The 13364-nt window shown below is 43.4% G+C and overlaps 1 protein-coding gene across 1 annotated transcript in view; it reads right to left on the bottom strand.

The window, feature by feature from the left end:
- The window catches only part of ANTXR1 (ANTXR cell adhesion molecule 1), a 90451-nt gene that overhangs the window by 6624 nt on the left and 70463 nt on the right, over positions 1–13364 (bottom strand). Inside the window, exon 17 of the mRNA XM_085242818.1 lies at positions 13019–13099. Within this exon, the coding sequence (XP_085098944.1) occupies positions 13019–13099 (81 nt within the window). The remainder of the gene's footprint in view (positions 1–13018; positions 13100–13364) is intronic.

Raw genomic sequence — 13364 nt, forward strand, 5'->3', positions numbered from 1 at the left:
AGCAAAATCAGCCAGGCAGATTCACTCCAGCATTTTATGTTGTTTTTCTAAAGAGCACTGCTCACAGGCATTTGCATAATGAATTCTGCTCTGAGTGACTTTGCTCTTTCACCTTCAACAGCTGATTGCTTTTGGGATGGAGGCAGGGAGCGCTGCCTCTGGGCCAGCCAACACGGGGCCACGGGGGATGGAGTGCTCTGACTGCAAGCCTGGCCCTGCCAGCGCCTTGCACGCAGAGTGCCGTAGGGCTGCATGATCGATCCAAGATTTTCTCTTTGTTCTTCGCATCTGGCTGGCTGGGGAGTGCTGCTAGGGTCAGAAGAGAGGACAGGATGTGGGGAGAGGGGACATCAGGCTGCCGAGGTCATGGCGCAGGGTGACAGCAACTGCATGCTTGGGAGCAAGCTGAATGTCGGTGTCTTGGAGGCAGATATGGCAAGCAGAGATGTGAAGAGCAGAGGATGCCTCAGTCAATCTGTGGCATTTCCTAGGAACTCCATAGCCTTGCCTAAGCCAATTCCCACCTCCTCCTACCTCTTTCTGTTCATTTGAACCAGCTGGGCTGCCCACAGTGCTATCTGCACAGCCCTGGCTTGGGATCACAGAACCACAGCATAAGTTGGGTTGAAAGGGACCTTAAAGATCATAGAACTGTAGAACCATAGTATGGTTGGGTTGAAAGGGACCTTAAAACCCACTCAGCCCCAATCTCTGCTATGGACTGGTTGCCATCCACCAAATCAGGCTGCCCAGACCCCCATCCCACCTGATCTTGAGCACCTCCAGGAATGGGACACACTGAACCCTACAAGGTGCATACCCTAAAACAGCACTGGGGTATCTCTTTAACAAAGGAAGGTTGAACACATTTTTCTGAAAATGAATAATGTTTCTGTTTCTTTTGGTTTCCTATCAATCTGGAATGAATACCTGGAAAAATATCAATATTTTAAGACTGTAAAGCACTGGGGCTGGCTTCTGAGTTTAAATAGAGCGATTGGAAAAGATATGATCCTTACTGTTGTTTTGTAAGGTTCATTAGTAATTCAAAATTTCCAAAAACAACTGAGTTTATCCTGTTGTCACAAGAAAATGGAGAGAAATAAAAAGAAATACAAAAATCAAGAGCAAGGAGGAGAAAGAACACAAAGAAAGAGGAGAAGGAGAAGGAAAAGGAAAGCGGAAGAGGGAAGAAAGTTGAAAATTAGTGTGTGATCCTGAAACAAGCACGCACAAAAGCTTCTAGGAAAAAAACATTGAAATGAGCATCAGGAAAGCATTAAATACATGAAGAGATAACACTAGTCTCTGGAAAGAGATTTATTTCTGATGTGTAGATACTTTAAAAGCAAAGCACGTATATGGATGAAAGATGATAGCACGGAATTCTCTCGGACAAACCCCACTGAAGACAAAAGGTGCTTGGTTTGAACCTAGCCCAGGCTGGAGCCTTCCATGAACATCTCTAAAAATGTGCTCCTTTGTGCCAGGACATACTGGGAAAAAAACAGGGCCAAGATTCCCACTACCATGTCATCATTTGGGAAAAGCAGCGGTTGGGGAGCTCTTGGGCTCCCGTCAAAGTAACCCCAGAGGGTTTCTGCTATGTAATGGGATCTTGAGAGTTTGAGATATCCCTTCTTTCATGACCCAAACTGGCAGCGTGCTGGCTTTCAAATCACACAAGGGTGTCTGGAGACACTTTTAGGAAATCGTTGACTAGTTTCTGGGCTTTGTTAGCCAGCCACTCTTGGTGAGATCAGCCTGTGTTAAGTGTGCTTGGCAGTGCCAGGAAGCACTACCTCCTGAGGCAAGCATTCTAATTACACGGCTATCTCTGTATCTGTTAGTCACCAAACAGCTATTAAAACTGTCGCGTTTCGTGATAAAACATCACCGCAGCAAAACCATTCCCATCTGTCTCTCATTACACAGCCTTGAACTCAGTGTTGCTCATAAAACCTACCATTCCCAAGGCATTCCAGCCACCTCATCCTCAGCCACCTCAATAATTTAGAGGCTTGATTTATTTTCTCCCTAAATTAAGAGGATGACTTCCATCGATAAGAAGGAACTTTGGGTCATGACTTTTAATGGCCTGCTCTGTTATTGTAGAGGCAGCACTGAAAACAATGGGTCATTATGGCTTAACCTAGAAGACATTATGAAAAGTATTGCAGATTCAGATCTTTCTGTCAGGTCTTAGTAGTACTTAGTACTACTTAGTATTAAGCTGTGCTGGATTTCCAGCTCCCATGAAAAGAGTGGTACAAAAGATTTGCCCCAGATGAGAGCAAAAAATATTTCCCCAAATTAATGGGCTATATCACAGGCAGCATCCTATACTGCAGATAAGCATCCTGTCTAAATTTAGAAGAAAAAAAAAGGAGCAGAAAAACTATCATTGTCTGATCTTTCTGAATTCAGTGATTCTGTGATGTCTTAGATATGGTTTGGCCAATTCAGATATTCAGACAGTGGTTTGCATTTGTGCAATGGTTTTTATTTCAACTAACATGATCCTGTTCTTTCCAAGCAACACAAAAGCCACATATTTTGAAGGCTAAAAGAAAATACTTTAAAATTCATGAAGTGTTGCAGTTTTTGCAGAACTCTCATAGAATGTGCTCAGTGAGGTCATGGGTACCCCCTCCCTGGAAGCATTCAAGACCAGGCTGGATGGGGCTTGGAGCAACTTGGTCTAGTGGGAGGTGTCCCTGCCTACAGCAGGAGGGTTGGAATTAGATGGTCTTAAAGGTCCCTTCCAACCCAAACCATTCTATGATTCTGTGATTTGAAGTAAGAGCTGAATAAGCTCAGTCACGCTGGCTTGTGACTAATGCACGCCTATACCTACATATATAGCACTGTGCATCTGAAGCCCCCACAGCACAAAGAATGGTTCTGCCAATTCAGCCTCCAGTTGAAATCTTACTCAGGAGCTTACTCATAGCTTTGGGACTGTGACTGACTCTTCAGACCTACCACAACCCAGATAACACCCATTGCTCTGCCAGTATCTCTGCCACTTGGTATCTGTAACTATGTCATGCAGGACGGATTGAGCTGGGGAACCTATTGAAAGGAAAACATTCAAACTCCTAAAAAAAGTGAGACGAGATGATATAGACTTCTACTTTGCCAAATTCAAGTGTGGGAATGAGCGTAACAACTACAATCTTTGGCTTCTGCCAGAGTTTGGGAGTGTGGCTCTTTCAGTAATGAGTGGGCATTTTTATGTCAGCAAAAAGCCCTGATTGCTTTTGCAGGAGCTGGATTTGGCTTATTTACACTGTGAGACGAGTGTCATTTCCAGGAAGATCTGGTCATTCTTCTCACTGTCTTTCTGGAAAGAGGTAGTTCGTCTTGGGGAAACACTACATGACACATCAAAGACACTGCAGGACTATAATCTTTGATCTGGAGGTTGAGTAACAAAGTCAACTGGGTACAAGGAAAGGAGAAAAATTCAAATGAAAAACACATTATTTTGGCAATGATAACCAGAATAATTAATCATATAATTCCTTCTCTGGAGGAGAAGGAAGAACCAGCAGGGTAGTGCTAATGGCTTAAGAAAACAGGAGTTACTGCTGCTGAATACTGTCCTACTGGTAAGATAGTGAGTAGTTCCCATCCCTGCAATCCCTGGATTCCCCTTGGCTTCCTAAGCAAACCTGTTGAGATTCAATGCATATCCTTCCAATTCTGCATACAGGGAAGTTTGCCTCAGATCAAGACACGAGTGGTATGCTCCCTTTGTGAGCTGGCTGCTCTCTAGATCACAAATGGAGGTCCAACATTTCAAGAGCCAGCCCAGGGCTTTGTTTTTACAAACAAAAAAGGCATGAGCAGTCCTGCAAGCCAATGGGCAGATCACCTGGCTTTTGGCTTTGGAGCTGTTAGTTCCATGAAAAATAGCTGATATTGAGGTTAACTTTTCCACAGCTAGTAATGGAAAACCCGCTGCAATACTACGTGCAGAAAGATTACAATTTTGTTCTCAGGCTTTGCAGCCTGTCAACAGAAACCTATTAGCACAGACTTAGCAATGGCTCCTCCTGAGTGCCCATGCATTTCTGAATCTGCCAAAAGAACAACCATAGCAAGCAGCAGCCAAGCAATGTACAGGTGTGTTGGTTGACCTGGAGTCCATAGGGCTGGTCTCATTATCAGGTCTGAAAAGGGAAATCAGTCTAGCAACTAAAGCACGGTAATCTGCAATTGCATCCTCTGTTTTCTGCTCTTTGTTTCAGAGAGCTGTGAAAGAGCAAGATGTGAAACTACCTTAAAACTGAATTTCCTCATCTTTAAAATAGATCTCCAACTCAAAATCAGAGAGATCAAGGGGGCTTTCCATGATGTCTTTTGCTCCTGTGTATTGTGCAGTCCACATCTGATTAACAAGTAACCTTCCCATATTGAATAACCTTCCCCATTCTTGAATATTACACTTCTTGACTTTTAGTATGACTTGCTGGAGGTATGTGTGGCAGAATTTGCTCATAAGTATCCAATTATGAACAAATAATTACGGCTTTTGGGATGTTTTCATTGGATTTATGCTCTCCAAGCAAAGGCTCCAGCTAGCTGCTACATTCCTTCTCTGTTTCTTGATAGCACTCTAATAATGCAGCCTTAAGTTAAAAACAGTATTCCTGCATGCCAGCAGTACTTAATGGGCCTTACAGTTCCTCACAAACCTGCTAACAGCCAAGTTTATTGCAGTGCATAATGGCTGATGACCAACTGGTTCTAACACAAACAAAGCACTAAGTCCACCTGGTCTTGCTTTATGACTCCTCCAAAATACCCTTTTATGGGTGTATGTAAAACCAGGTGAGAATTAGAGCCTTCAGCTATTAGGATAAGTCTTCTTTCTGAGCCCTGGACCACAGGTAGAACATTCGATGTCAGTGCTTGGGTTCTGGGTAGCTCTGCATGCCTAGAAAGTCCCTGGAGGTCCTCTGGTGGCTGATGTAAGACTCAGGGTTCCCCCTACAAGTTCTCCATGCAGATGAGCCCAGACACAGTCCAAAGTTTTCAGCTGGAATAGCTGCTCACTTTCAGGAATCTGGAATCCCACAGGAAGCAATGACCTTGCTTTCCATAAGGATACACATTACTGGAAGCTGCACAAGGAGAACACATTACAAATGCAACATCAACATTCACTCAGAGAGAACAACACATGGCAGAGACATGTTTCTGACATCTTTGACAAGGTGACTCTCTTTGCATCTAAATCCTCCCCTTCCTTGTACAGGAGTTTCACTTTCCATGGTTTTACTCATATTCTGAGTGCCTAAAAACACCCACCAACCTAGCTTGGAGCTAGGGAGGGTGGGAGGGGGTGTGGTATTGGAACAGAAACTCTGGCACTGATGTTCATATCAATAGGAGAAGTGGTCCTGAGCCAGAGGGGGAAACTCACCCACCAACCTGCACTCTCTGTTTCCCAGACAGCCATCCCCTGACATGCACAAATACATCCACCCCCCTCTATAACAGCGAGGAACTCCCAGCTCATGAAGCAGCACTGCCTCTCTCCTTGTGGTTTAGATTTCATTTCCTTCCATTTCAGCACTGTGTGGGGCGTGAGAAACGATTAGTTATTTCCCAGAGAGGTCTTTGGAGGCACACAGCTTTTTTCCAGCAGTCATGGAAAGGAGGCTTTGTTTTCAGAGTCTGAATTTGCCAGAGATAAGACACATTCCTCAAGAGGCAGAGCAGCCAGCGCTAATCTCTTCTGTGAAAGACCCAATTATGTGCAGCAGATTAAGAGTTTTTCACCTTTTTTTTTTTTTTTTTTTTTTTTTTTAAGCATACAAATGGACTGAGAAGAAGGAAAAGTTGCTAGAAAGTGGTAATGATTCAGGCTGCTTTCTTTCCTTCTCTACATTTTTGAGACATGACGATGAATGCCCAGTCAGCAAGGAGGGCTCTCCCATGAACTGAGAATCACAATCTGCAGAAACAGGTAAACCTGGAACGTTGTGCCAAAGGGGATGTGTGGACAGACATGGCAAAGCTAGCTCCTGGTTCTCACTGGTTTCTTGTAACACCTTAGCTTGCAAAAGCAAAATGAACCCTGGCACACCATGCAAGAAAGACAAACTACCTGGCACCCTACAGGTCTAAAATATCACTCCAGACCTACATCTGTACTGGTAGCATCATACTGTAACCATGCAAATCCACAGGTGAGGTGCACCCCTATACATATACCTGCAAATACAGCTAAACCTAACTCTAACCTTAACCCCAACCTTACAACCACAACACTTGCTCACATTTTAAATTTATTGCCAAGTTCCATCCTTCATTTTCATAAATGCCGTGGGAAAGAAAATGCATTGGATTAGCCTCATCTAGAAGACAGGAGAAACATCTGAGATGCATACTGTGTTGAGTTTTGGGCCCCTCACTGCAAGAAGGACATTGAATTGCTTGACTACATGCAATGAAAGCAGTGATAGGAGTGGAAAACAAAACTTATGATGACTGACTAAGGGAACTGGGTCTGTGACTGGAGAAAATGAGGGTTGAAGGGAGAACTCATTGCTCTCTACAGCTGAACCTGAAAGGAGGTTATAGCCAGGTGGGTGTTAATCTCTTTATTCAGGCAATAAGTGATAGAAATTGAGGAAACAGCCTCAAGTTGCAATACGGGAAGTTTAGATTGAATATCAGGAAGAATTTCCTCATGGAGGGGATGGTCAATACTGGAACAGAACTGCACAGGGAGGTGGGGGAGTCCACATCTTACATCCCTGCAGTTATTTAGGAGATGTGTGGATGTGGCACACAGGGACACGGCTCAGCAGTGGACTTGATAGTGTTAAGTGGTGGCAGAACTCCATGATCTGAAGGGCTTTTTCCAACCAAAGTGATTGTATGATTCTTCGATTCTGTGGAGTTGACTACATGGCAGTGCAGAAGTAGGCCCCAGGACTACAGATGCAGAACCACAGAACCACAGCATCATTAAGGTTGGAAAAGAGCACAAAGCTCATCTGATCTAACCCATCCTCACTGTGCCCACTGACCTAGACACTCAAGTGACCCTCAAGAAATGCAGAGACTTAGCAAGCAGCACAAAGTCCTTAAATTGCAAAATTGGACGCTTAACAAGGAACAGTCATTTGGGATGAATGACTGATATAACCCAGAGCGGTCATCTGAATTCCTTCGGCTGCACAAAACATTCACAGTGGAGTCTGAAATCAAGTTAATACGAGGTTTTGGCATTTCACTGTGATATAAAAACATAAGTATGATCGAAGGGAAGATTGTCAGATTTTGTTGAAAAACACACGTGCTTATCTGTAGTGAAGATTCATGCAGTTTGGCTGTAAACTGGACTTATTTCATATGCTGGCTGATCTGTTTCTATTAAAATCAATGAAAAAATTTTTTTTTTGTCAGCACATGCACGTACACGTTCTCCCTTTCATTGTAAAAAGAGATAAGTTGTGATTACTTTAAGGGGGGACATTTTTGTGGAGTTCGCAGTTTCATCCTCTCATCATAACTAACCACAATTTGTACCAGAACTGTATCACTGTGATGTAACAGGAGGTGAGATTTGATTGGCACATTTGCAAAAGCTCTGGAAAAAGCTTCTCTCATTTCATTTCCCTTTATTTAGGTAGGATATTTACACCTAATTACACATAGTTTTGCTGTACTTTTTCTCCATATTTACACCTATTCGTATCAATTTTTCAAATACACACAAAGCGAAAATGTAATTAACTCAATGTAACACACATTTAAGATATAATGTGCTCTCAGATTGAGATTTTCCTAGCCAAGTCTGAGCTTGAAGCACATTTTAATTATTTTCCTATAAATTCCTGACAGACCGACGTTCATCATGGAAATGCAACTGATACTTCGAAGACACGCTCATTTGGATCCAACTCCTAATGAGCACTTTGTACAATTTAGCATTCCCTTACTACAAAAGTGATAACGTTTTCTAAAATAACATGTATTTTTAAATCACCCCTTTCTGATGATGTTTTGAATGTAAAAATAACCTCATTAATGCCGACAAGAATGCAAACTTAGTCTCTTGAAAATGTGAGAAGACCACAGGAATCCCATGTGACTCTGACTTCCTTGCCTTATTGGAAACATCTGTGTCTACTGGTAACCTCAGACCATTTCCAGGTTTGACTCCAAGAAAAGAATTTCACAACCTTTTTGTGCATCTTAGCCTCTCTGAGTGCTTTTTCAAATCAGGTTCTGAACATGCCTCTCTCTTCCTTTTGCTTTTGGAGAAAAGGCGCAGATTAACAAGCCTACTCCATACCAGACCAGAGTTTGCTTCGTGGTTTGCTCTTTGCAAAGACAGATTAGCAAGTGACTGGTTATGGCCAACATGATAACATGGTGATCAGGACCAGCTGATGATAACTGGTATACCTTTTGTGGAGATATAATGGTCAAAGCCAGGTAAGACTGCTCAGGCAGGCACCCTTCTGGCAGTCCTGCTGGAAAGAGACCTCACCTCTCCATTAACCAGGAACGTCTAACCCATATGCCACACTGGAGGTGATGATCTACAGGCAGGAAGCCTCATGAAGGTCTGGCAGGAGAAGCTGGGCAGCCCCATAAGCAGGGTGTGTTGCCCATAAGCTAGTCATGCTTTCCAGGCAAAACAGCCTCAATAGAAGGCAGCAGCTCAACGTTGCCGTCAGATCCAGCACGTCCATCCCCACTAGGGTCAGGAATTCCTGCATCAGCATGGGCATCTCTAATACAAAGTTATACACTGAGTGCTGCACACCCCAGACAGCACCCACAGAGAACTTTCAGCCCCATGCAAAGCTTTTTTCTGAAAGCTTGCATGCATGTTTTGCAAGGTTAAGGCCTAAACCTAAAGTCTTCCAAATTAGAAGGATCCCTCGGTCGAGGCACAATCTTGCTGAAGTTTATCTTACATTCTGCTAACCGGTATAGCTGGAAAACCCCTACCTACAACTCTATTTTTAGGCAATCCCAGCTTTCTTGTTGTGTGCAGCACTTATTAATCAGTTATTGTGATAGCTGTGCCTTTTGCAAAGCAGTTTTATTGTAAGGCATCCCAAACTTGATTAAAGGTCTCAGGGCATGAACAGAAGCAATGAGCAAAGATTGTCTAAAGTCACACAGAGGAGGAAGACTGGAAGATAAGCTTTAGCCCCTACATTATCCTCTCCATATACTGATATAAATTGTAAATTTGTTACTCGCTAGGCTTGAACCAATGTCTTGTTATAAACTAATGTGAACTTAGGCCAGTGAACGTCTTTCCTGATGATTCCTATGGTACCTTGGAAATTGTGTGGGCTACAGCAGATAAACAGTAAGAATTAGTCAACACAGCATTTGAAGCTGGATCCATGTTTCATTCTACTCAAGCAATCTTTTTGAACAGCTCAGCTAACATGCTGGCAGGGGATTAAGTAACTGATTATAGCAATGGATTGCTTATATATGAAAGTGATGTAATGCTGGGATTGAGTCCAATTCCTTTTTGGGCTCCAAAACAGAGATTCCTTTCAGTTAGTTTTCATTTGCCTTTGATTTTTCATTGTTGGCCAGTGGGTGAATTAAGATGCCCGCTGGACAACACCAAGGGTCTGAAATCTGCTTCCTTCTTTTCTGCAGTGAAGAGAATGAAAGAGTGCAAATTGCTTTCTTCAGCTGTTGGTGGCAGTGTGATGAAGGACAGAATCGCGTTTGGGATCCCCAGGCTCTTCTCTCCTCCCCTTGCTTTTACAGCCATCCCTCCAAGGTACAAAACTTGAGCATTTCACAGGCAGTTTGGGATTGAGGGGCCCTGTGACACAGGGAAATTCGAGCTTTTTCCCCCCTTTTCAGAGCTATTGCAAGACTCAGAAGCCAGACCTCCCTTCCGGAGAGCAGAGCTTTGTGAATGAATGGCATGGCAATGAAGTTAAGCAGAGCCAGGAAAAAGCTGGAAAGCTGCAGCTGCTCTGCCATGTGCTGCAGTAACTCAAAGCCTTGTGTCTGGCTTCCTGAAGCTTCCTGCAGCCGGCAGGGCTGGGCTTGCACATAGCTCCAGTCTACCAGGGCTGAGGTTTCAAACCAGCTGTACTTCCACTGTAAAACCACAGAACCAGCTTGGGGTTGCTGATACCAGCTCTCATTGGGTCTCCTTTGCTGACAAATTGGGCAAAGTGCTCCTTTATCTATGCTTTCCAGTAGAACAGGATCCAACCCAAATTTGCCAGCGGACAGCTGTTAGAACCCACAGACTCATGGCTACTTGCCCACGCTGAAGACTTCACAACCCATAGAGAACCAAGGCTGCCTTTGCTTTGCCACCTGTCCATGCTGCCTGGTCCAAGGGAGCTATTTGGAACCACTTCTAGAGGCCACAGGAATTTACAGCTGAGCTTGCCACTGCCGAAACAACTCTTAACAGCTCTACCCTGCTGGCTGATCTCCAAACTCTACACCAGAAACACATGGCTGGGTAGCATCTAGGTCTGTGTGAGTGAGCATCCTGCTCAGTGCCATCCTGCAGCATGAAGAACATCCAAACCTGTTGGATGCAGCCACTTGGCTGCATGTTGGGCCAAGAAGGTGCCATGCTTCTAAGTAACCCAGAGGCATTCTCAGCATTTGCACAGGTAGAAATTTCCTATCACTTCCATGAAAGGCAGCAGATTCATTGTTCTACAGACATAGGTTTGTGAAAAGATTTTCTTGAGGATTGCTCCTTTTCCTTTATGTCTCTTTCTTGCAAGGAAAGCAAACCATTCACACAGACTCTTGACTATCTGCATTCAAGGCACTGACATCTGCATTCAATACTGATAGATGTTTCCATGCTGCTGTCCCCATCAATTCAGCACTGCATTTTCAACCACATCAAAACAGTGGCATGATTTGTGAAATAATATTTGATACTTGATGTCCTGGCAGAAGCTGACTACCATAAGATACTCAGGCACATGGGTCAGTGGGCATGGTGATGATGGGTTGATTTTGGACTAGAAGATCATACAGGTGTTTTCTGACCTTCATGATTTCATTAATTATGCAGCCTATATATCATCATGCTGGGACACTTTGTCTCAGAAGAACGGTGGCTCAGAGAAGAACAGAATGAAATTGGTAGGATCATACAGGGGTTAGAGTCTTCTTATTTCACATGGTGTAAATTTTACAGCAAATTTTTATAACTTTTTGCTTTTCTTTTTGAATAATTTGTCTCCCAGGGCACAGTGGTAGTTGAAAGTAGCTCTGCTAATAACAATTGCACAGTCTTTTGCACAGAAGCATCTAAATATATCATAAAGCCAACCTTCGTAATGCTCAGCTCCAGTAAAATCACCTTCTGTGCCTACAAAGGAGAAAGTCTGGGAGCCTAAAACAGCACCCAAGCAATGGGGAATGCCTACAGCAAGATGAGAAATGATGTGGAGACTTCATAGCCAAACCCAGGGCTTGAAAGCTCGATTCTTTTCCTTGCTTTAAATCCGAAGTAGGAAACAAAAAAAGCCCACATCACTGATGAGCAGGGGAAGGGGAAATTACACAGCATTTCAGCTGTGTAAACTAATGAACATCACTGACATTTTACTGTTTTCTGGCAAGTTCTCAGATTGCTTTTGCCTGTACTGCTGGGGGTGACATCACCTGGTTATGTCACTGCTGTAAAGCAATGAATACCAATTGCTCTCCTAAGTCTGAAAGTGATTAAAATCATCAAGATGATTGTGCACAGCTACTCAGAGAAGATGGAAACTCAGGCACATGGAAATCCAACACCTTACAGTAACACAAGGAATTGCCCCAGTATTTCCAAGTCTTTCAGAAGCCATTTGCAGAGAAACAGATATTTTTGCAGCTCTAAGCCTGTGTGCATTTGCAGCCACTTTCTCTTTCACACCAAATTACACTTGCTCCAAATCAGAGATCCTTAATAGCATAGCAAAATTGTAAAGAGCTTCATTTACTTAGAGCCTGGATCACATAACACCTACATAAGCTAATTCTGCTATTGCTTATGCTGACAGAGAAAATCGCTAAAAAGGGAGGAAGCTACTGCCACAAATTGCTGATAACTTTATCAGCTTCAGTTAAAACTCTCTGAGTTTTCCCTAGCATAAATGGAAGTGGCATCTTCCTTGCAACTCTTCAAGTGAAAATACATATTCCTAGAATAGGAACTCTCCAAACTCCAATTTTGGAGGGAAACTCCAGTTTTGGAGGGAAGATTGCACTGGGCAATCTGGTCTAGATCTGGAGGTTGGTGGCTCTGCCTGTGTCAGGGGGATTGGAATCTGATGATCCTCGGGGTCCCTTCCAACTCAAGCCATTCTATGATTCTATGATTGGTCCTGTATTCAACGGCAAACCTTGAAGGGAGTCAAACATTACAGAATTACAATTCTCCATCACTAAATTATGTTGTTTTTTCATGTGCAGTTCAGCTTCTTGAAACCTTCACAATGTTACCCAGTTGCTTATGCTTTAGGACAATGCTACTCCTGAAGCAACTTCAACCTCCTCTGCCCATTTACATCAGCGATATGACAGGTACAATGAGAGGCATGACATCAATGGAATGGACACTTTTCACCAGAAGGGAGATTGAATTTGGGGCTCAGTGAGAAGCTGAATCTCAATCCTTGGAGACTATAAAAACTGCATTGGGTACAGCCCTGAGAGAACATACGCAGAAATACTCCTTGCTGTTCATTAGATTTATTATGTAATTAATTGAAAGTGCCTCAAGTCTCTACTGGGCTCCTATATGGGTGTTTCTGTCACTGCACCAGGACAGTTTCCATACTTGAAAATACAGGAACTGCAGTTATAACAAAGCTGATAAAGTGTGACAGAGCTTTTCCTTCTGAGCTGTCACAAGTATCTGTCTGCCTTACCAGGGGAAGGTAATCACAACTATTCTGTCCTATTTGTAAAGGTAGTCTGAAGCTTCAGCGGGGTTTTGTTTTTCCCTAGCTGCAAGAAATGTCTGGAGGCACAGTACCTTGTCTCCTGGTTGTGGGCGCATCACTGATACACGGTCGTAACCTTTCCGCAGCAAGACCCAGAGAGCATCCAACTTCCCCTGCAATCACAAAGAAAGAAAGGAAAAAAATGCAGTGTGCTACCTTCAGTGCAATAGCAAGTGAGCTGTACAAAACTTACATTTTGCACTTAACCATTTGCTATGCCTGTACAAGGTGCTGGAGAGCAATGTTTTCCCTTACAGAAACTTCCTCTGCACCTGCTGCAAGTGCAAAGGAGAAGGCTTTCAGATGAGCAATAGGAAGATGTGCCTGGCAGTCAGCAGTGCCTGTGCCTATTCTTCGTGTATACTACTGAGCATCTCC

Source organism: Meleagris gallopavo, chromosome 24 (assembly GCF_905368555.1).
Source record: "Meleagris gallopavo chromosome 24, MGAL_WU_HG_1.1, whole genome shotgun sequence".
NCBI classification, from domain to species: domain Eukaryota; kingdom Metazoa; phylum Chordata; class Aves; order Galliformes; family Phasianidae; genus Meleagris; species Meleagris gallopavo.